This window comes from Phocoena sinus, chromosome 4, assembly GCF_008692025.1.
Source record: "Phocoena sinus isolate mPhoSin1 chromosome 4, mPhoSin1.pri, whole genome shotgun sequence".
Taxonomy (NCBI): Eukaryota; Metazoa; Chordata; class Mammalia; order Artiodactyla; family Phocoenidae; genus Phocoena; species Phocoena sinus.
The window spans coordinates 144423379-144446883 of record NC_045766.1 but is presented as its reverse complement, the minus strand read 5'-3'; the positions used below and the strand labels follow the sequence as shown (position 1 = coordinate 144446883).

The following is a 23505-nucleotide window of genomic DNA, read 5'->3' as shown; positions in this document are numbered from 1 at the left end:
TTCTTATGATTGGACTCGGACTGTTAGGTTTAGGGGAAGAATCCACGGAACTAATGTGTCCAGTGAAGCAGGGGTTACTTGGTGGTGTTATGTCTAATCACTGGAGATGTGACTGTTTCTCCCTTTGTAATTAATAAACGTCTGGGGCAGATTCTTTGAGACTTTGCGGTTATCCTCCTTCTGCTGAAACATTTGCCCTGTGGTTTCTGCACCCCTCTGGGGATCATGCCTACAGCATGACTACGGTGTGCTAATGGGATTTTCTACTTCTACGGCCCATCTCCAATTATTAATTAAAATTCTTCTCTAAGGAAGAGTTGTTCCCCCCCCAATATGTTTATTTGTCCAGTTATGGACTAAAGAATGTTAATTTTATTGAGTTCTACTACAATATTATCATCATTTTCTTGTTCAAATTGCTTCAGGTTTGGGACAAGGACCCATCTTTGACATTTTGACCACTGGAGCTCTTTCATTTGTCTCTTGGACCCTTCCAGCATCCCTGGAGTCAAGCACTTCTCCAAGGAGCCCAGGTCCCTTGTAGTGGATGGTGGCGTTTAGAAACCAAGGCCTGGAGCTAGGTGTGCCCACTGCCGCTGGGTGTCACTTCCCCCATGCCCCCTGGTGGAGAGAGCAAGGCGGTGCATGTATGTCAACACACACTCCTGAACTTAGGGGGAACGCCTTCCGTCTTCCACCGTGAAGGATCACGTTAACTGTAGCTTTCTGTAGATTAGCTTTCTCAGGCTAAAAGTTCTCTTCTGTTGCTGAGAGGTTTTATCACGAACGGATGTTGGGTTTCATGAAATGCTTTTTGTGCATCTGTTGAGATGATCATATTGTTTTCTTTGTAAGTCTGTTAACGTCGTGAATTACATTAACTGATTTTTAAAAACTTTTTATTTTGAAATAGTTATAGATTCACGGGAAATTGGGAAACTAGTATAGAGAGGTGCTGTGTACCCACATTGATTGATATTTGAATACTGAAGCAGTCTTGAGTTGCTAGATAAACCCCGCTTGGCTGTGATGTATCGTCTTTCTGGCGTGTTGCTGGATTTGATTAGCTAATAGCTTGTTCAGGATTTTCATATCCGTATGCATGAGGGTACTGGTCTGTAGTTCTCTTTCACTGTAACATCCTTGGCTTTGATAACGCGGTTTTCATCATGGGAGTTGGCAAGCTCCTTTTCCATTTTCTACAAGAGATGGTGTAGAGTTGGCATTTTGTCTTCTTCAAATACTTAGTAGGAATTTCTAAGAAACTGGAGTTTTCTTAATAGATATAGGAAATTCCAGTTATTTGCTTCTTCTTTAATGAGTTTCGGTAGTTTTGTTACGGAACCAAACTTGGGTCCACTCGCCCATGCACAGTAAAGCCAATCTACTGATGCCGAACTGTGGTGAAGGAAAGTGCAGTGTTTACTGCAAGCGCCAAGGAAGGAGTTTGGGTGGCTACCCGAAAGGCTTTCAGGAAAGGTTTCTAAAGACAGGGTGAGGGAAGGAGCTGTGGTGTGTGATTATCTCGTGATTGGTTGGTGGTGAGGTAATCAGGAATCAGTATCTTCAACCTGCTGGTTCCAACCAGTCTGGGGTCCACCTGCTGGTGGTCAGCATGCAGTTAACTTCCTCCACCTGGTGGGGTTTCAGTATCTGCGAAACAACTCAGTGGTGTGACTCGGGATATTACCTACAGCCCTCGAGGAGGAACTAAAGTTCTTTGACTTTGTTTAATGACTAAACTATTATTACTCTGTCTTGCTTGACTGAATTTTCTACGTTTTCTCACTTCTCCGATTCAATTTATTCTTTGGAACTCAGGGAAGGCCTAGGAGGCTAAAGTTTTTCTACCAACGAGAGGCAGGTGGAGGACATGGGGGTGCTCTGTCCCGGGAAGGCCCCACAGGGTCCTGCTTGGTTACAGTTTGTGCCTATCAAGGAGTTGGTCCATTTCATCTGAGGTTTTGAATATATAGGCCTAATGTTGTTTGTAGAGTCTCCTCATTATCCTTTTAATTTTTTTTTTAAAAATTGACTTTATTGAAGTATAGTTGATTTACAATGTTGTGTTAATCTCTGCTGTACAGCAAAGTGATTCAGTTATACATATATATACATGTTTTTAAAATTCTTTTCCATGATGGTTTATCACAGGATATTGAATCTAGTTCCCTGTGCTGTACAGTAGGACCTTGTCGTTTATCCATCCTGTATATAACAGTTTGCATCTGCTAATCCCGAACTCCCACTCCATCCCTACCCTGCCCACCCCCCTCCCCCTTGGCAGCCACAAGTCTGTTCTCTATGTCCCCGGGTCTATTTCTGCTTCCTTTTAATTTTTGAAAAATGTTTAGTGATATCTCATTTTTTGTTCTTGACACTGATACATTGTTCCTTCTTGTTTTTCCCTGTCAGTCTGGCTAGAAGTTTATCAATTTTATTGATCTTCTTGAAGAACCAGCTTTGGTTTCAATGAATTTTTCTTTTGTTTCCATCACATTGATTTCTGCCCTTCTACTCCCTTCTCCTCACTGGGGGTTCCACTTGCTCTTCTTGTGCAAGTTTCTTCAGTGGAAGCCTCGACGGTCGGTTTGGTACCTTTTTTCTTTTCTCGTGGAAGCACTTAGGACCACACGCCTTCCTCTTCTTCAGCTGCACCCACACGTCCTTTCCGTGCGGACCATCCTGGTCTATAATCTGAGGCTTTGAACGAGCTGATCTCCCGTTTCACTCTGATTCCATAACTGCTGATTCATACACAAGTTTTAAGGACAGTAGAATCGGGGGGACTCACGCGCAACAGCATTTGGGGGCAGCTGAGCCTCTGGGTGCTGAGTGTTTGGACTTCCACTTTCTGCAGCCCGAGGCCACTGCAACCGGATTCATCGCTATTCACGTTTTCACTCACCTGGAGGACGTGCGATAAGGGAACACGGAAAGCTGGCTGGATCAAAGAATGATCGTGCCCAGCGGGAGTGAGCATTGTTTCTATTGCAAAGGTCTCTGAAGTCGGGGCTGCCCCTTCATCCTCGCCTCGCCCACCTCGGCTCCTGGTAGGAGAAGACGGGGAGGAGGCTCTTCAGATCAGTGGAGATGCCTCTGTGGGCGGGACCCTGCGGGCAAATGAGCATCCCGTTCAAACCCCCTCGTCCCCGTGCCAGCCCTGCCGCCTGCGTGGCACGCGCTGTCTTCGCCTCCTGAATGTCCACGTGCCTGGTGAGGCCATGCGGCTGCTGGACCCAATGGAGAACATGTGAGGAAGGATCAGGTTTGGAGCTGGCAAGCTCGGGCCGGGAGATGGACTGGCTCTGCTCTGCGTGCGGACTTCTCTGCGTCAGCTGACTAAGGCATCCCGGACGCCCTGTTGCCTGTTTATGTGAAGTGAATTCACGTCAGCTGTTTACCAGCCGCGTGGATCTTACTCAGGAGACCTACTTGGCAGCCCTGGCAGCTGCCCTCTTGCAGGCAGACACAGATGCTCTCGCAAATTCAGGGGGGAAGTTACAAACTGACCCACAAAGTGGCCCGGTGCAGGGCTGACCGCACCATGAGGGGTGAGCAGTCCCTCTCCCAGTCCCTGTGAGGCAATCCCATTCAGGGAGCAGCTCCTGTCTGCCTGGCAATATCTCCAACCCCTCCCACAGCCCCCCAAGAAAGGGGGGACCAGCCTCCGAGAGGTCAACACAGAGGCTGCCATGGGAAACAGCGGGTTCCGGGGGAGCTGGGTGCAAAGGCAGCGGCCGTCGCTCTACACCCTGCTTGGCCCACTGGACAACGTCAGGCGTTCCCAGGGGCTAACACAGACTCTGGAGGCTGATTGAGGGAGGGGACGTGTGTGGATTTGAAAGCGTGCATATGTGTGCAGCCTGAGCCCGCCCAGGGGGCTCTGTTACGTCTAGGGCTCATTGCCGGTGTCCTGCTCTTTCGATGCCTCCCCTGTAGCTTCCATGGCCTGGTCCCTATGTGGCCTTTGGCTTTCTAGGCTCTGGATATCCCAGGGACATCTCACGCTCCAGCCTAGAGAGCCCAGGTCCCGTTCGAAGCCCAGCAGCCCTGCCTCACTCCACATTCCTTGACGTCCTTTAAAACAAGTGAAGAAAAGCAGATTTAAACACACAACAGGGACGGGCCAATTGCCCCTTTGTGCTCCATCTTTTTTTTTTTAATTGGAGTCTAGTTGATTTACAATGTGTTCATTTCTGCTGTACAGCAAAGCGAGTCGGTTATATACATATACATATTCTTCTTCATATTCTTCTCCATTACAGTTTATCCCAGGATATAGGATATAGTTCCCTGTGCTCTACAGTAGGACCTCGGTGTTTATCCATTCTATATATACTAGTTTGCATCTGCTGACCCCAAACTGCCAATCCCTCCCTCCCCCACCCCCTCCCCCTTGGCAACCACAAGTCTGTTCTCTGTGTCTGAGTCTGTTTCTGTTTTGTAGATCAGTTCATTTGTGTCATATTTTAGATTCCACATAGAAGTGATATCACATGGTATTTGTCTTTCTCTGTGTGACTGACTTCACTTAGCATGATGACCTCTAGGTCCATCCATGTCGCTGCAAATGGCATTATTTCATCCTTTTTTACGGCCGAGTAGTACTCCATTGTGTATATTTTTTCGTACCACAGCTTTTTTATCCATTCACCTGCCGATGGACATTTAGGTTGTTTCTGTGCTCCATCTTTATATTTTTTCCTGTTTCCTTTTTTAACCAGTGTAATAGGAGAAAAGTGATACCTTGTCACTGTTTAATTTACACTGACTGTATTGACTTAGCTTTCATCATATTTGAGTTGTTTCTTTCTTAGGTTGCCTGCCTTTGGGGTAAGGATTGTTCTTATGTTTTCCTTGCTGGTGTCCTGGGTGCCTTGTTCCTTCTGTGTGTTCACCCCTTGCCAGTTTTAAGGACGGCAAACCCCCTTCCTGCTCTGTCCTGTGACAACAGCATGGCCTGTGGTGTCCTTTATTGAGCGGAAATCCTTGTTTTGATGTGAGCAGACGGACCAGCTTCTTTCTGATGGTTTGTGTGCGGTGTTGAGAAATCCTCCTTAACCCCAGGTCGCAAAGAGAGCCCCCGACTTCCCCCTCTGACATGGAAGTCCCACTTTCCACCCCACCTGGAGTTGATGGCCTGTGTCCTGTTCAGGGAGGAATTGGGCCTGGCTTCTCTCCCCACCGAAGCCCAGCTTTCCCACCACCACCCACTGATCGGTCCACTCTCCACGGATCTGCGTGGAGCCCGGACTGCGTGTCATCCCCGCTTGCATGGGTCTCTGAGCCCTTGGACCTCCCTATCACTGGTCCATCTGCCTCTTCTTGGGCCCAAACTGGACTCTTCTGTCACTATGGCAGTGTCATCGGTCCCACTGTCCCGCAGGGCACACCTAATAGTAGCCTCACCTAAATTCTTGGAAATGAATTGTCCTGGTCCCTGGGGACCCACTGAACTCAACGAAATCCAGAGGAAAGAGGATCTTATTGGCCGTCTCGTTTCCCTCCCTCCCCACCCCCAGTGGAGGGGCCCATCTCAGAGACTGTCTGAAGCTGGCCGGGTGTCCACCTGGCTGCAGGCCTGTGGCTCATACCTGTGCATCCAGCATAAGGCAGTTGCCCCTCCACCAAATAACCCCGGTCTTCACGGCCCCAGCATGGGGTGCCTCCCCAGGGGACTTTTCCAGGGCACGAGGAGCCTGGCTTCTGGCCAGAGCTGCTTTGAGAGATCTCGTAGGCCAACCACAGGCCTCACAAGGACGCTGCCCACTCCCCCCAGACTTGGGGCACAGCCAGGGCACTTCCGTCCTTGGGGGAGCTGGCCTCACCGGCCACGGCCATGGCCACGGCCCACTCACATGCACATCTGCACCCCCGGCCTCCTTTCAGGCCTCCCGTGAAGACACTTTCCCCACTCTGGCCCACGCCCCAGTGCTTTCCCACTCGTGGCCCTTCCTCCCGCTCCCTCCCTGGCCCCAGGGCTCATCAGACTGCAGGTGGCTTTTGTCCTGGGCTCCCTGGCACACCCATTGGTGCCCTTCCGGGGGGTGGGGGGGTCTTGGTGACACTGTCGCAGTACAGGGTTAAAGTCTTCACTCTCTTCCCGCTTTGCCTGTTGCTGTGATCGGCTCCTACGACACCTGGTGGCTCAGCTCTTTCTCCAGCTTAGCTGAGCCCCTGACACGGACAGTCGCCACCCTCCCATTTTACAGATGAGGAAACTGAGGCTTGGAGAGGTGCAGCGAGTCAGTTGTGGGCCAGATCTTACGATGCTGAGGTCTAGGTCAGGGCCCTACTGGTAGCCAGCTTTGAGTTCATCTCTCTGTGGCCGCCACAGTCTCTCTGCTAAATTATAGGCACCACAGGGCAACGACGATTTATTCTGGAAACTGGCATTTCAAGAAGGCTTTGTGGAACAGACGAAGACCATGCAAATGAGGCCAAGCCCGGCTGTTTATCCCACCGGCTCTGACAGGGGCCCACCAGTGTCACCTGGGCTTGGCAGGGGCTCAGGCAGGCACAGCTTAGAGTGGAGAGTGGAAGGCCCGGGTGCGGCCTGATGGAGGCTGTCGGCGAGGGAAGCTGGGGCTGGACCAGCAGCTGCGCCCCATGTGCCTGGTTGGGGAGCAGATCCGGTTTTCTCCGTGGGGCCCTGAACTGGACGTGGGGACAAAAGTTAGGGAAGCTGCTGGTCACCGGCCACATTCTGGGCATTCCGGGCAGCAGCTGCCAAGGTTATAGGTCAGGTGTCTGTGGCTCGGCCATTGTCTGTCTGTCTGTCCAGCCCGTCAGCATGAGTCCAGCAGGTGCCAGTGTACATGTCCCATCGGTTAACTTGCTGGAGTCTATCGCTTAGGCATCTGGACGTCCCGAGGCGGCACTGACCTTTGTGAACTCGGTCACTCACTCGTTCCTGCAACCAGCGGGGCTTTCCTGGGAAGGCACGAACGCACTGTCTCTGTCAACCTGGAGAACCCTCGGCAGGTGTGTGGGCGTGTGGACCAGGCTCAGGTGGAGAGAGCCCGTGTGGATGAGTACCTGCCAGGCCACAGGCCGCTCGGGCCTGCATGGGTTCTGGGGGACGCGGGGGGACGAGGAGGAGGCTGTTTCAGTTAAACAGTGGAGGGAGAGACCCGCACTGAGATTAGCCGAGTTTGGGTCCCCCCAGTTGCCGGTGCCTGGGGCTCGGCCGGGCTGAGGCATGTCCTGGAAGCCGAGCGGCCTGCCTGGTGGAGGGCCCACATTTCCTGAAGGGCCGGACGCTGGTGGGGCCACGGCTAAAACCGCGACGGCGGGCCACTGCCAGACAGGGCCCACGTACCCCGTGTCTCTCAGTTTGTGGGTGACTTTAGGACACACAGTGTTTACTTAGAGCCCGTGCTCCCCAGGGACTCCAGCCAGGCACGACCACATAGGATGTGGAATCTGACCCCCGGCCTGGGTCCGTCCCCCAGGACACGGGCACCCCTCCACCCCTCTGAGATGCCAGACTCCTCCCTGGCGTCTCTCTGGGACCCCGTCCCCGACACACACAGCGGCCTCGGGGTGACCGCCGCCCTTGATGTTGGAGTACATCAGAGCGCCAAGCTGCGAGCGCCTTTGTTTACACACAGGTGCTTTCCCAGGAACGATGCTCTTTCCTCCCAGGCCGCTTCTCGCTTTCAGTGGCGTAAATGACAACAGTGCCCTGCCCTCCCGTCACAGAGCAGCTGCCGACCCTCCCTCACCACATCCCCCAGAGGGCCTCACACGCCCGTCCTCCCAGACACTGCTCAGGCCGCCACATCCCTCAGTCTCGCTGTCCGCCCCCCCCCCCCTCCCAGGGCTGGCATGAGCCTCGGGCCGGAGTCCAGGTCTGCACGCGGCCGGGCCGCCCACCGCCGTCCAGCCTGCCCTTGGTCCCCGCACCCTCGGGCGTGTCCACACCCCGTGGGTGCTTCCGGGCACTTGAGGATGCCCCTTGCAGGAGGATGTCAGCGTCCCTGGCTGTGCCCCACTTGATGGCCCCAGACTCTGTACCATGTTGGGCGCTGGGGCGGGGCAGCGAGTGTGGTCTGGGTTCAGGAGCCCCGTTCCTTGTTTGCACAGCGCGTCCTCTTTCCCGTGTTGGTAAGAATCCCCGGTGTCCTGGATATGAGTCCCCTGTCCTCTCGCCCTTTCCCCCGCAGTGTGTTGCTCTGGCCCCTCTCGTTACTGACCTCTCCTTCCAGGTTTCATGCTCTCACTTTGAATTGCTTTCTCCTCCTCTCTTCTTTGAGCTCGGTGTCTTTCCTCTGAACTGGTTCGGAGAGACCTCTTGTTTCCTAAATTCCCTGGACTTAATGGAGAAAACGAGCTCCTGTCTTCCACTTCATCTGCCCCCGTCTGTGACGCCCCCTGCTCCCCCCGCGTTCTCCCCTCAGTGCTGCGCTGGTCGCCCTCTGGCCGCTGTGAGTCCCTGGACGGGGGAAGGGGGAGCCCCGGCAAGGGTGGGGGCCAGGCCCGAGTGCGGGGGGAGTGCAGAGGGGGCGTCCTCTGCTCTCATGGCCGCAGCCCCGCTGACTTGCTGACCGATCCCCGTGGTGCACTGACCACTGGCTCCAGGGCCAGCACCCCTGTGTCAGGCTCAGACCCCTTAGCAGGACCGCCAGACCCCGAGGGAGACGGCTCTGGGGAACGGCTGTTTCATTCGCACGTGCCTGTCATTTGTCCCAGGCCACGGCCTGACACATGCTGGCCGAGTCTGGAAGGGTCCAAGGGGCAGCCATGGGCTCTGCTCTGAGCCAGCACTTCCCTCCACTGCGGGGCCGGGTGGGCCGTCTGGAACCCCACCTCTAGTCACAGGTGCTCCCTGCGCTCCCCGCTCTCCTCTCCTATCATCTGGGCTCAGGTGAGTTTTGTTTCTGATGACCTTGAACTGTGGAGCAGGAGCCTGTCTGCTCCTCTACAACGTGTGGGGAATGCAGTGCCCAGGCCAGGGCGGCGTCCAGGTCCTGTCCGGGGCCCTGCCCTCCGATGGCACCACTGGGACCGTGTCACAGACGGCTGAGCTGGGGGCTCGGGGATGCCGTGCCTGCCTTGTCTCAGACCCTGGAGGCTTCCCGTGCGCGAGCCTGTCTCCCAGGGACCACGGGCTCCCCGGGGCCGGGTGGGGGCTTCCTTGTGCCCCAGCACACCCAGCACAGCGCCTGGTGGTTGACTTGAAAATGGCAGCAAAACCCAGGGGGACGGGGTGGAAGGGTGGGAAGGAGAGGTCACGGTAGACCCGGGTGGCCGTGAACCCTCGGTGCCTCCGCTTTCTCACTGGATAGACGGGCGTCGACTGAAAAAAATGCACAACCTAAAAGTTAAGAGTTGTGGTTTATTCAGCGGACAAAACTGAGGACTTAACCAGGACACAGCATCTCAGATGGCTCTGAGGGACGGCTCCGAGGTCAGGGCGGAGCCAGGATACAGAGGAGTTTTGTAAGAAAACCAGGTAGTCAGACCATCAAAAGAATGCTGTTAATTAAAGAAAACCCGACATCTCAAGTTAAGGAATTCAGTGCGTTTCTGTGTATGGGAAGATGCAAGAGTCCGGGCTCACTGAAATCATTTCTTTGTTTTTCTTTTTCGGTACGCGGGCCTCTCACTGCTGCGGCCTCTCCCGTTGCGGAGCACAGGCTCCGGACGCGCAGGCTCAGCGGCCGTGGCTCACGGGCCCAGCCGCTCCGCGGCACGTGGGATCTTCCCGGACCGGGGCACGAACCCGTGTCCCCTGCATCGGCAGGCGGACTCTCAACCACTGCGCCACCAGGGAAGCCCGACTTACTACTTTTTACCTTTTTTTTTTTTTTTTTTTTTTTTTTTTGCGATAGGCAGGCCTCTCAGTGTTGTGGCCTCTCCTGTTGCGGAGCACAGGCTCCGGACGTGCAGGCTCAGCGGCCATGGCTCACGGGCCCAGCCGCTCCGCGGCATGTGGGATCTTCCCGGACCGGGGCACGAACCCGTGTCCCCTGCATCGGCAGGCGGGCTCTCGACCACTGCGCCACCAGGGAAGCCCTGAAATCATTCCTTTGATGTGCACCTCAGCTACCTGGGGCCAGCATCCCGTGTTTTCCCGTCCTGAGTCTCCTCAGGGTGCATGTCGGGGGCGGCTGTAATGTGATGGCTTGATGGCTGAAACATCCTTTGTTTTCTGATGTGTCAGGAGACATTCTCAGTCCACACGGGATAATCGTGGCGCCCTGCTCACAGGGCTCTTTCGAGGACCCTGTAGGACACTGAGACCAGAGCCCGGACACCCACACCTGGGCGCCCCCGTAAACGCCCTGGCATAACCCGCGTGTGATTCCTTGACACAGACCTGCGGCCCCTGGACATCCTGGCAGAGGCGGTCCCTCCTGATGGCACTGCGGTCGGGGTCACGGTGACACAGGTCCAAGGTGCGCGAGGACTTCAGCTCTCAGCTGCTGCCCCACACGACCTGAGCTTTCCTGCGTCAAGGATTTTCTTCAGATGCGACCTCTTCCCGGAAGAATTTTCCATCGTCGTAACCTTGAAAGTTCCCAGTCTCCCCGCTAAGGTCAGTGACACTTCCCACTCTTCCTGTAGAATGACCCCCCCTTCCCGTACCTTTGCACGTTCTCAATGCCAGAGCGTGTGAAGGGCACGACTGATCCGGTCAAGAGGTCAAGAGTGGCCGGCCGTGATAGGTAGTGAGGTCCCCATCACTGTGAGTATGCAGGCAGAGCCTGTGTGACCATTTGTTAGGAGTCTGTACAGCAATTATAATTTTCTGGTGTGCTAAGCTGTCAAAGGCTAGGGATAAGGCTCGGAGTTTTTAGTTTGACATCCTTTAGCAGGAAATGTAAACAAAATAACAAAAACATACTCTTTGGGGGTCTGTTTACCTGTGACTTGCAGTCCCATCCTCCGCAGATCCAGCTAACATTCCCACCGTCCCCGGCTAGGGTGGAAGCGCCCCTGGAGGTTTCCCCAGGGTCCAGCACAAGGCACTTCCTGGGCGTGTGACCAATCCTTCCCATTCCGAGTCAGCATCCCCGATTCTCTCACAGCCAAGGTTCTCCCAGCTGGTTTTCTGTCGACTGTGATTCCATCCTGATACCCCCGGGGGCTCGTCGTTCTGTACAATCTGCTCTCAAACCCACAGCTGCTGGGCTTTCAGCTGCAGCCATTGCATGTTCAGTTCTGTGATTTCCATTTTCCTCCTGTTTTTAATGTGAATTCCAGTTCTCAGGTGAAAGTCTGGCTTGTCAGCTGCTTTCTTGAACAAGCCTCCAACCTGTGGGTCCCCCGGGGGACTGGCTCGCCGTCAACTCCATCTCTTTATTTACTGTCATGCTCAGTAACTTTCTAACAGGCTCTTTGAGATATGACTCACACGTTTGAGGTGCGCGATTCGGTGGCGTACGGTGCAGTCAGCGGCTCGGTGCAGCCCTCACCACAGCACGTCGTAACTCATGCTCATCGCCTCGGAGAGAAGCCCCGAGCCCTCTGGCTCCCCGTCCCCCACGACCCCGCTCCCTACCCCCAGCACTAAGCGGCAGCTCATTGACTTTCTGGATCTGCGGGTTTGCCTGCTGTGGACATTTCATATAAACGGAATCATATACTGTAATATATGATCTTTGTAACTAGCTTACGTAGTACGTGTTCAAGGTTCACCCGTGATGTAGCGTGTATCAGCGCTTCATTCCTTTTCATGGCCACGTCATATTTTACTGTGTGTATATAGCACATTTTGATCACCCCATTCATCGTTGATGGACATTTGGCTTGTTTCTGCCTTTTGCTTATTATGAATAATGCTGCTATAAACATTCACGTACACATTTTTGTAGGGGCATGTGTTTTCATTTCTCTTGGGTATATACTTAGGAGTGGAATTGCTGAGTCTTAGGGTAACTTTATGATTAACGTTTTAGAAACTGCCAGACTGTTTCCCCGAGGTAGCTGCACCATCCGATATTCCCGCCAGCACTGGATGAGGGTTGCAACTTCTCCACAGCCTCACCAACACTTGTTATTATCTGACTTCTCGATTCTAGCGACCCATGTGGGCCTGAAGCAGTATTTCATTGTGGCTTTGATTTGCATTTCCCTGATGAATAATGATGCTGTGTATTTTTTCATTTCATGTGTGTATTGGCCACTTATGTCTCTTCTTTGGAGAAATGTTTAATCAAGTCCTCTGCCTAGTTTTTAATTGGATTATTTGCCTTTTTAATTGTTGTGTTATGAGTTCCTTATGTATTCTAGATATAAGTGCCCTATCATATATAGGATTTTCAAATATTTTCTCCCATTATATGGGTTGTCTTTTCACTTTCTTGATGGTGTCCTTTGAAGCACAAAACTTTGTAATTTTGATGAAGTCATATTTACCTATGTTTTCTTTTCTTGCTTATACTTTTAGTGCCATATCTTAGAATCCAATGCCAAATCTGAGGTCATAAAGATTTATCCCAAAGTTTTCTTCCAAGAGCTTTATAGAATTAGCTCTTATATTTAGGTCTTTGATCCATTAATTAAAGTGGAAGGTTAGGTTTGATTTGAGATCTTTCTTCTTTCTTAATATAGGTACTTACAGCTATAAATTTCCCTCTAAGAAGTGCTTTAGCTGCATCCCATAAGTTTTGGTATTTTGATCTTTGCTTTCACTCATCTTAAAGTATTTTATTATTTCCTTTTTGCTTTCTTCTTTGACCCTTTGGTTATTTAGGTGTGTATTGTTTAGTTTCCACATATTCATGAACGTCCCACTTTCTTCAATTATTAATTTCTAATTTCACTCCATTATGGTCAGAAAACATACTTTGTGTTATTTCTGTCCTTTTTAACTTATTGAGGTTTGTTGTCTGTCCTAGCATATGTTCTCCCCTAGAGAATGTTCCATGTGTGTTTCTGTAGAATGTATATTCTGCTGCTGTTGGGTAGGGCGTTCTACAGATGTCTGTTAGGACTTGTTGGCTTATTGTGCTGTTCAAGTCTGATGTTTCCATTTTGATCTTCTCTCTAGTTGTTCTATACATTGTTGAAATTGGTATTTTACAGTTTTAAACTAATATTGTTGAACTGTCTATTTTTCCCTTCATTTCTGTCAGTTTTAACTTTATGTATTTTGAAGCTCTGTTATTATTTGCATGTATGTTTATAATTGTTATATATTCCTGATGGATTGACTTTTTATTATTATAAAATGCCTGTCTGTAGTTAACAATTTTTGTTTAAAGTCTATTTTATCTGATATTAGTAAAATATTAATATTTCCTTGTGGTTTCGGTTTGTATATCTTTTTCTATCCTTTTACTGTCAATCTATTTCTGTCTTTGAATCTAAAGTATGTCTCATGCAGAGAGCATATAGTTGAATCGTGTTTGTTTATGCAGTCTAACAATCTCTGACTTTTGATTGCATTATTTGCTTTTATGTTATTACTGACATATAGTTGATCCTCATTATTCACAGACTTTGTATGTGCAAATTCACCTACTTTCTAAAATTGATTTGTAACCCCCAAATCAATACTTTTGGCACTTCCAAAGTCATTCATGGACATGCATAGAGCTGCAAAACATTTGATGTCATGGGAACAACATGCATGTTCCCAGCTGAGGATGACAAGGCAATGCTCTGCCTTCTTGCTTCAGCTCATACTGTAAACAAGTGCCCTTTTGCTGTCATTTAGAGCTACGTTCTTCACATTTTTGTGCTTTTCACTGGTGACCTTGCTGCTTGAAATGGCTCCCAAACATAGTGCTGAAGTGCTGTCTAGTGTTCCTAAGTGCAAGAAGGCTGTGATGTGCATTAGGAAGAAAATACGTGCATCAGATAAGTGCCATTCAGGCATGAATTATGCTGCTGTTGGAAGTGAGTTCAGTGCTAATGAATCAACAATAAATATTAAACATACATTGTGAAATAATACCATATCTATTATCTATCTAACCCTGGCTAATATCTGGTATTTGACCCTCATTTCTGACACAGATCTCCTAATCCCTTGGAATTTCCTGGGATAGGAGTTGTCTTTTATTCTAATAAGGCAACCCTTGGTGGGCTCCTGGATGGGAGAGGGTCACCAGAAAGACCAAGCCTTGATTAGTAGCTTGGTACTTTCAGCCCCACCTCCTATTCTCCAGAAAGGGGAGAGGGGCTAGAAATTGAGTTAATCAATGCCTACAAGATGAAGCCTCCATAAAAATCCCCAAAGTACAGGGCTTGGAGAACGCCTGGGTTGTTGAACACGTCCACATGCCAGGAGGGTGATACACCCCAACTCCATGGAAACAGAAGCTCCTGCACTCAGAACCCTTCCAGAACTCACCCTATGTATCTTCATGTGGCTGTTGGTCTGCATCCTTTAAAATATCCTTTGTAAAAAATCAGCAATAATAAGTAAACTGTTTTTCTGGGTTCTGCTCTAGCAACTTATTCAAGGAGTCATGGGAACCTCCAATCTGTAGCCAAGTCAGACAGACGTTGTGGGTCACCCGGGCGCCTGCTACTTGTAATTGGCATCTGAAGCCGGGGGCGGTATTGTACAACTGAAACCTAACCTGTGGGGTCTGTGTTGACTCTGGTTAGGGTCAGAACTGAGCTGACTTGTAGGGCACTCATATGGTGTCAGAGAACTTGTCGGGGTGGGCGAAGACCCACACATCTGGTGTCAGAAGCAGTCTTCATGAGAGTAAAGGAAAACTCAGTGCATTTTTCCAAGACACACATAACACAAGGTTATGTATTGATTAGTTGATGAAAATGAGGCTAGAGGCTCACAGGAACCTACATCTTTATTTCCCCTAGAAGCAATGGTTGAGTACTTGCTAATCCAGTGTTCGCAGTGACTTTCTATAACAATAATGAGCATCAACTGTGGTTGGATTGATGTCTGCTATTTCACTTTTTTGTTTCCTATTTCTCATGTCTTTCTTGTAATTGTGTTTCTTTAGTCCTTTTCTACTGCTTTCTTTTGCTTTTAGTAAATACTTTCCAATGTAGCAATTTTATTTCTTTAATGATTTTTTTCATCATATATTTTTAAGTTTCCCTTTGCTCTAGGGTCTATCATGTACTTATGTTAACTTATCAGAATCAACTTCCAATTTATACCAACTCAATTCCAGTTATATATAAAAACACTGCTCATTTTTATATGTAACTCTATTCCTTCCTGTCTTTTTTGTCCTTCCTGTTATAATATTTCATCTTAAAATTCCAAGAATATATTGTTATAATTATTACTTAGTATACTTTTAAGAAGCTTAGAGAAGAAAGGAACGCAAAGCTTTTGTTATCCTAGCCTTTTTATCATTTCTGGTTCTCTTCACTTTTTCCTGTGATCTGAGTTCTCATCTGCTGTAATTTCCTTAACCCAGTACAGTTTTGCTCCCATGTACCTCCTTTGGGCTGATGTTGTCAAATATATTGCATTTCTAGACTATAGGCCCCAAAATACATTGTATACATATTGTTTTATACAATATGCTTTATATATATATTGTTTTATAAATTGTGTTAACTCAAGTAAGAGAAGAAACAAGAAAAAAATATGCATTTGTATTGTCTTTTCTAATTACATAATTAACTTTACTGGCATCTTTTTTTTCCCCGTGGGTTGGAATTTCTGTCTGGGGTTACTTGCTTTTAGCCTAAAGAACTCCATTTAGTATGTCTAATAAGATGAGTCTGCTAATATCAGATCCTCTCAGTTTTTATTTATCTGAGAATATATTTTTCCTCCATTTTGAAAAATAGCTTTCTTTGCATATAGGATTCTTGATTGACAGTTTTTACTTTGAGCATTTTGAGTACATGGTCCCACTGCCTCTGGTCTCCACGGTTTCTGATGGAAAGTCAGCCGTTAATCTTACTGGGCTTCCCTTGTGAGTGACTCAGCATTTTTCTCCTGCTGCTTTTGAGATTTCCTCCTTGTCTTTGACTTTTAGCATATTTAGTATGACATGTCTGTTTGTGAATCTTTTGTGTTGAAAAGATTTTGTGTTCATCAAGCTTCCTGGATGTGTAGATTAGAGTTTTTCACTTTGACAGTTTTAAGCTATTATTTCGTTGAGGTAGTATCTCTCCATTGCAGTCTGACTGCCACGTGGTCCTCCAGCAGAGTCCCCAGCCCCACCCATCAGCCTCACCCTGAAGCCCACTGACCCCCAAGTCCCTGATGGAGCCCTGGCTACTCCTGCAGAGGCCTGCTGCCGAGCACATCACCAAGGGCCCCGCCCTTGCCCCTCAGAGACTTGGCAGACTACAGTGGCTGAAGAGTGAGGACACGAGGGACCATGGCCAGATGTCACTAGGTCCCAGGTGTAGACCGAGCACTGGGGCACGGGCTGCTACACACGGTGCAGGTGTCTGTGGACAAGGCTCCATGGGCAACAAGGCTCTGCTACTGAACGTTTATTATGACAGAGACTCCAGGAACTGACAACAGAGGGTCAGGTCACAGCCACCACATCCTTCTGCCTGTGAGGGGGAGTGCTTGAGGGAGGAGATCCTGTCCTAATTTGCACCCAGGGGCTGTAGGAACCCCTGATGTTGTCTGGAGCCCCCTGATATTGTAGGATAGTGGAAGGTGTGAGCATTAAGACTCTATCAGGGGAGGTTCTATAGACGTTCAAGCCGCAATGAAGCGAAAGGCATTTGCCCCCACGGTCATTCTCTCTGCGCTAGCCTGCGTCTGCATCCCTGCCCCTCTCTGTGAGCCAGTCTCTGCCCCAGGGGGACACCTGTCCTCACACCTGCCCCAGGGCTCACTCCTAGTGGACACAGGCCCCCTCACCTCCCCCCACCATCAGCAGCGTCTGCTCACCAAGTGCATCCCACCCTGTGGCCAGGCCAGTGGGGCGTGGCCAGACCTGTCCACACCTGAAAACACTTCCCTCGCCTCAAATCCCAGATTCTGGGATTGTTCCTGCTTGTCCCTTCCTTTGGAACAGGAGTTTTGTTTACAAGAGCAGCCCCTGCCCCCAGTGGAGCACAGGGCTGTCACTAACGAGAGTCACCTGACTGCTACTGTCCCTGCAAAAACATCAAAAAGATTCCTACCGTCTATCCTCTGGAGACAGACACAGGTCAGGACAGCCCCACCCCCACTCAGGAGCCTCACCAGCCAAAGGCATCTACAGACAGTGACCAGTGCTGCCAAAACAGAGCAGGACACTAAACAAGGAAGGAAAGACCTCACCAAGCTGCTGCCGTGCCAACCCACAACACAGGACGGCTATAGAGCTGGGCAGCCCTGAGCACCTCACACACACACACACACACACACACACACACACACACTCTCACCCTCCTCCAGCCACCGCCCCCACCACGGCCACGTCCACCCTGTCCGTCTGCTCCAGCGCCCTGAGCTACGGCAGCCGCTCTGCCTGCCTGGTCCCTGTGACTCCTGCACCGGCTCCTCCTGGCAGGTGGACGACTGCCGAGAGCTGCTGCGAGCCCCCCCGCCGCGCCCCCAGCGGCTGCACCCCGGCCCCCTGCCTGACCCTCGTCTGCGCCCCGGTGAGCTGCGTGCCCAGCCCCTGCTGCCAACCAGCCTGCACCGGCCCCTGCATGGCCTCGTGCCACCGGCAGTCTAGCTGCCAGCCCCCCGCCGCACCTGCTCCCCCTGCCAGCAGGCCTGCCGTGTGCCCGTCTGCCGCACACCTGTTTGCTGCGAGCCTGTCTGTTACACACCTGCGTGCTGCGAGCCCGTGTGCTGTGAGGCCCCCCCTGCTCAGCCCCCTCGTGCTGCCAGCCCACCCCCTGCCCCTCGTCCTGCCGCAGACCCTCCTCCTCCGCATCCCTGCTCTGCCGTCCCGCGTGCTCCCGCCCTGCCTGCTGCATCCCTGCCTCAGTCTGCTGCTGACTGGGCACATTGCCAGCTACTCCTAGGGCCAACCCTGAATTCCATCTGAAATCTCTGCAGCCTTGAGCCCAGTCTGGGATCTTCTTCTGCCCCAGAACCACCCACTTCCACAGCCTGGGCTGAGTTCTCACTGCCCAGCTGGCTCCCTGGACTGGCTCCTGGCTTCCTCTAGACCCTAAGTCTCAGCAGCGTCCTCCTCTCCATCCTTGTCAGATCGTGGATTTTCTTCTGCTCTATGTGAGGGGCCAGTCTGTTAACAAATAAAGTCATTGTCAGGCCCTCTCCAAGACCCTGAGTGCATATCTGTGCAAACCCTAGGGAAGAGCTTTGATGTGGAGTGTGGCCTTGAGCTGCGTCCAGGGCAGTAGGACCATTGGGCAGGGCCAGACAGGCCCTCCCGCGCTCTGCCTGGGCGTCCTGTGCTAGCAGTTCCCCTGCAGCCTCCAGCCCAGAGATTCCTGCTCACCTGGAGACCCCTGCAGCCTCCACCAGTGAAGGACGGCAGCGGGCAGGTAACCAGGCCCTGGGTCTCACACACTGGGGACTTGGAGCTTTACTAGAGACAAGGGACACTCCGTTTAATAAAGCATCTGCCTTGAAGGCATAAAGCCCACTCCAGAAACAGCTTCAGACAGGCTGGGGCCAGCTGCTCTCCAGTGCCCCGGGCACGAGGGTGAGTGCTTCTGTCTGTGTGAAGAGGCCAGGAGGGAGAGAGCCATGTGCGGTGACGACGGAGCCTGTGTTAGTCAGGGTTCTCCAGAGAAACAACCAATGAGACGTGTGTGTACGTATGCAGAGACGTTTATTTTGAGGAGCTGTCTCACGTGATTGTGGAGACTGGCAAGTCCAAAGTCTGCAGGGCGGGCTTCCCAGAGAAGAGCTGGTGTTGCAGCTCGAGTGTAGAGATGGTCTGCTGGTGGAGTCTCTTCCTCCTCTGGGGACCTCAGTCTTTTCTTAAGGCCTTCAACTGATTGGGTGAGGCCCACCCATGTTTTGGAGGGCAATCTGCTTTCCTCAGAGTCCACTGATTTCAATGTTGCTCTCACCTAAGAAATAAGTTTGTCATGAAATCCAGACATGTTTATCCAAACAACTGGGCACCACGACCTGGTCAAGTTGACACATGAAACTCACCATCACAGGGACCAACAGCCAAGGGGGAGGAGGGATATTTGGAAGTGGCAGGTGTTCACTGGGTGATCCCCTCAGGAATTCAAATATTAAGGCAGGTTGCCCTCTTGGGAAATACAGGGAGGAGGGAGTCACCCTGGCCCTGCAGGGACGGTGCTGGGCAGGCAATCACCTGGAGGACACGGGTGTTCCCCAGCGAGAAGGGCCTTGGCTGGGGACCTCAAATGTAAACTATTATAATAGCTACATTTAAAAGTGAAAAAAGAAACAGGTGAAATTAATTTAACATATTTTATTTAACCCAATATATCCAAAAAGTTACCATTTCAATACGTGTTACTAAAAGCTGCTTTTAAAATGCTTATAGATTCACTATTTGTTCAATATTTTTCTAAAGTGATTTTTGGAAGGAAAAGAGAGGTCTAGGCATTTTGTTCAATCTTAGTTAAAATTTAAAAGCCCACTTAACATTCCTGTTTAATGATTTAACATATTTTTTTTAAATAAATTTATTTATTTATTTTTGGCTGCTCTGAGTCTTTGTTGCTGCGCCCGGGCTTTCTCTAGTTGCAGCGAGCGGGGGCTACTCTTCTTTGCAGTGCGCGGGCTTCTCATTGCGGTGGCTTCTCTTGTTGCGGAGCAAGGGCTCTAGGTGCGTGGGCTTCAGTAGTTGTGGCTCGCGGGCTCTGGAGCGCAGGCTCAGTAGTTGTGGTGCACGGATTAGTTGATCCGCGGCATGTGGGATCTTCCTGGACCAGGGCTTGAACCCGTGTCCCCTGCATTGGCAGGTGGATTCTTAACCACTGTGCCACCGGGGAAGTCCTGATTTAACATATTTATTGAGCACCTTCTATGTACCAAGCACTGTTTCAGGCACCGGGGATAGAAGGCTGAACACAGCAGGAAAAATTCTTCTCTAACGGAGTTTACATTCTAGGTGGGGGAGGTGACAATCAATAATAAATAATGCAAAAATTTTTTAAAAGTTGGGAAAATGGGTAGGGATTGTTGAGGGGATCCTGCAGTGTTTTAGTATTAAATATTTAGTGTTTATCAGTGTTTTCAAAATACTTCCAGAGATTAATACCTTTATCTTTGTACCTTGTTGCTTTTAGTAAGTTAATGTAGCCATATTCTTATGGTATCAGTTATATTGAAAGAAGAGAATCAGTTGTGCACGTCCAGCAAGTTGAAGATCAAATTGAGAGTAATCCTGTCTCCATTTGTATACAGTCATCATTGGTTGACTCATCACTGCTGCTCCAAGTAGGAGCCAGTCCAGACTCTTGATTTTCCCATTGTTCCTTCTGTAGCCCATCCGCCGGCCTTTGTAGCATATTCCAAATGATCAAGGCATTTGTATTCAGGGATTATGACCAACTGTTCTGAAAAGTAAATTTGAAAAAAAAATGACTTAAATGAGTTTTATTTTGATTAAATGGTAAATTTTGATTAAATGAGTTTTGAGGTAAATTTTGATTGAGTTGTTTAGGACCTTGAAAAATTGTATAATAATTCATTCCTACCTGTATAGAGCAAAGTGGGAATAGAAAAATAATCTACTTTGCATTCCTTGTGCTTCCACATGTCGGGTTTTCAGCAAGTTTTACAATTTTTTTTTTTTTTTTTTGCGGTATGCGGGCCTCTCACTGTTGTGGCCTCTCCCATTGCGGAGCACAGGCTCCGGACTCGCAGGCTCAGCGGCCATGGTTCACGGGCCCAGCCACTCCGTGGCATGCGGGATCCTCCCGGACCGGGGCACGAACCGGTATCCCCTGCATCGGCAGGCGGACTCTCAACCACTGCGCCACCAGGGAAGCCCTCAGCAAGTTTTAGATCCATTTGTTTGTGGACATTTTTGTTTTACTTAGGAACATGACTTGTGGTGAGATGCTCTGTTATTCTTTCATAAAAATGGGCCCTTCTGTGTATCAATACTAAGAATTGTTCTAGGCACCAGAGATACAACAGTGAACAAAACAATTTCTTCTCTTAAAAAAACAAAAAACCGGGCTTCCCTGGTGGCGCAGTGGTTGGGAGTCCGCCTGCCGATGCAGGGGACGCGGGTTCGTGCCCCGGTCCGGGAGGATCCCACGTGCCGCTGAGCGGCTGGGCCCGTGAGCCGTGGCTGCTGAGCCTGCGCGTCCGGAGTCTGTGCTCCGCGACGGGAGAGACCACAGCAGTGAGAGGCCCGCGTACCAAAAAAAAAAAAAAAAAAAAAACAAAAAACCCCCAAAAACCGAACATGTGGTACTGGCTACTTTTCAAGGGCTCAGCAGCCAGGTGGCTCTCACACAGACAGAGCATCTGATATTAATAAAGTGTTAGGACCTCACCAGGGTCACTGCTTACGAAGGATCAGACTCTGCACACACAACCCATCTCACTGGCTATTTCGACTTGTTTCCCCTTCTTTGCACCGACGCCAGCCCAACCCCCCAGGTGCTCCTGTCTGCTTCATCACTTGGTCGTTTGTCTTATTTCTTTAAGTGTTCTTTTCAAGAGGGAAATGTGAGTGGAGTACTTTCTAAGCTCTTGCTTATATGAAAATACACCGCTGTTCTCTTTACTTGAGAAAGATGTAACAATTTGAAAAAAGATCAAATCAGCCTTAATCCCGGATGGTCCCCCAGAAGCTCTGTGTCTTTCACTGTTTGGTGGGAGAGGGGTCCGGAGTCAGCCCTGGGGGGGGGTTCATTTCCAGGCTATGTGCTGTTTCTTCCTGCACGGCGAAGGGTCTGCTATTAATTCTCTTCATTTAAAAACTGCCAACACATGTCTAGGGTGGGTGGGCTCTAAAGACCTGAGGTTCTTGAAATTCATGAAGCCCTTCCAGTCCAAACACACACACACCTTTGCGCACTCAGCTCAGAGCGGTTCATGCTGTTTTGTCTCTACTGTTTTATCCTAGCTGTGCCTCCTCCCTCCCCAGCAAATGGACTGTCATGTTTGGTGTCGGCGAAACACACGGTCCGTTTATTACATTTTCTCTCATCGTATTTGGGGTTTTATCTTTTATCTCTGTGATTTGGAGGATCCCCGCCTGGCCTAGAACAGGTGCTCAGACGGTGCTGTCTAACCCCACAGCTGTGGCCGTCGTGACCATCCCTGCTCCAGGCGTCCACCTCTTCACCAGAGTCAGCCCATGCTGACTTTCTGTTCCAGGCTCCCCAGGACCACATCTTCTTGATCCACGAGGGAAACTGACTGTTGCCTGGGCTTTAAGTTTGGGTGTTACCTGGGGTCCGCACGTCTCCACTGCTCACACGTGGGGTCTCCAGGAGACCCTCTCCCTCTCTCTGAGTCTTTCAGGGCATCACCTCTGAGGGAGGCAACCTCGGGCCAAGAAGGGCAATTTGCTCAGCCGAGGAGTGTGGGGTGCACAGCCTGTGCAGAAAGGCACTTGAGTTTGGGTGAAATGTTGATGAAAACGGCTCCCGACTTACCCTGCAGTCCTGCGTCCCTTTCACGGCCCCAGACTCACTCAGACACCTGTGAGCGCTGCTCCTTGAGAAAGTTTCATTGCAGAGTCCATGTCCGACCGTGCCCCATTAACGCTCCTCTTGGGCACGCTAGGCTGGGCTGCCAGGGCTCTGGGCATCCTTCACCTCCTGCTGGCAGAGCCTGGTTCTCACACCAGGCCCTGCTGGAACGTGACCCTAGACCCACGCTATGGTCCAATCTTCTGAACCACTTGCATTTTATAAGACGTGCCAATGTCACTTTACACTTAAGTTTCTTTTTTTTTTGGCTGCGTTGGGTCTTCGTTGCTGCGTGCGGGCTTTCTCTAGTTGCGGCGAGCAGGGGCTACTCTTCGTTGCTGCACGTGGGCTTCTCACTGCGGTGGCTTCTCTTGTTGCGGAGCACGGGCTCTAGGCGCGCGAGCTCACTAGTGGCGGCACGCAGGGTACACTTAAATTTTAAAATGCTTAAAAGTTAAACTGATATTAAAAGGACCCCAAACACAGGAGAGGTGGAACAGAATTCATCAATTTGGAGAGGTGTTCACCTCTAAACCACACTCAGCATAACCCTGCCTCAACATTTTCCATAACTTTCTGGAGCCAAACAAAGGAGCGAAGGGAAAACATCCTGCAACTCAGGATATTTACACGCACAAGTTTAACGAGGGAAAACTATTGTAGAAACTACACCAGCACTAACGAGGGGCTCCTGCAGCCAGTTCTCAACCCCAAGGAGGAAGGGCAAGTGTGGGAGCCCCCCTGCCGCACCTGCTCCCCCCGCCAGCAGGCCTGCTGTGTGCCCATCTGCTGCAAGCCTGTGTTGCACACCTGTCTGTTGCAAACCTGTCTGCTGCAAGCCCGTCTGTTACACACCTGCGTGCTGCGAGCCCGTGTGCTGTGAGGCCCCCCCTGCTCAGCCCCCACGTGCTGCCAGCCCACCCCCTGCCCCTCGTCCTGCCGCAGACCCTCCTCCTCTGTGTCCCTGCTCTGCCGCCCTGCCTGCTGCGTCCCCGCCTCGGGCACGTCCCGCTGCTGACTGGGCACGTCCCCGCCGGG

The 23505-nt window shown here is 50.6% G+C and overlaps 2 protein-coding genes across 2 annotated transcripts in view; both read left to right on the top strand.

The window, feature by feature from the left end:
* Nucleotides 1-23505, top strand: part of TSPEAR (thrombospondin type laminin G domain and EAR repeats) — a 62256-nt gene that overhangs the window by 11479 nt on the left and 27272 nt on the right. Inside the window, exon 2 of the mRNA XM_032631162.1 lies at nucleotides 10326-10546. Within this exon, the coding sequence (XP_032487053.1) occupies nucleotides 10326-10546 (221 nt within the window). The remainder of the gene's footprint in view (nucleotides 1-10325; nucleotides 10547-23505) is intronic.
* On the top strand, nucleotides 16626-23485 carry LOC116753131 (keratin-associated protein 10-2-like). The gene is given in 10 exon segments (XM_032630627.1): nucleotides 16626-16698; nucleotides 17303-17356; nucleotides 17404-17428; nucleotides 17430-17599; nucleotides 17602-17711; nucleotides 17714-17842; nucleotides 18295-18366; nucleotides 23165-23275; nucleotides 23277-23313; nucleotides 23352-23485. Coding segments are annotated over 10 exon segments (915 nt in total).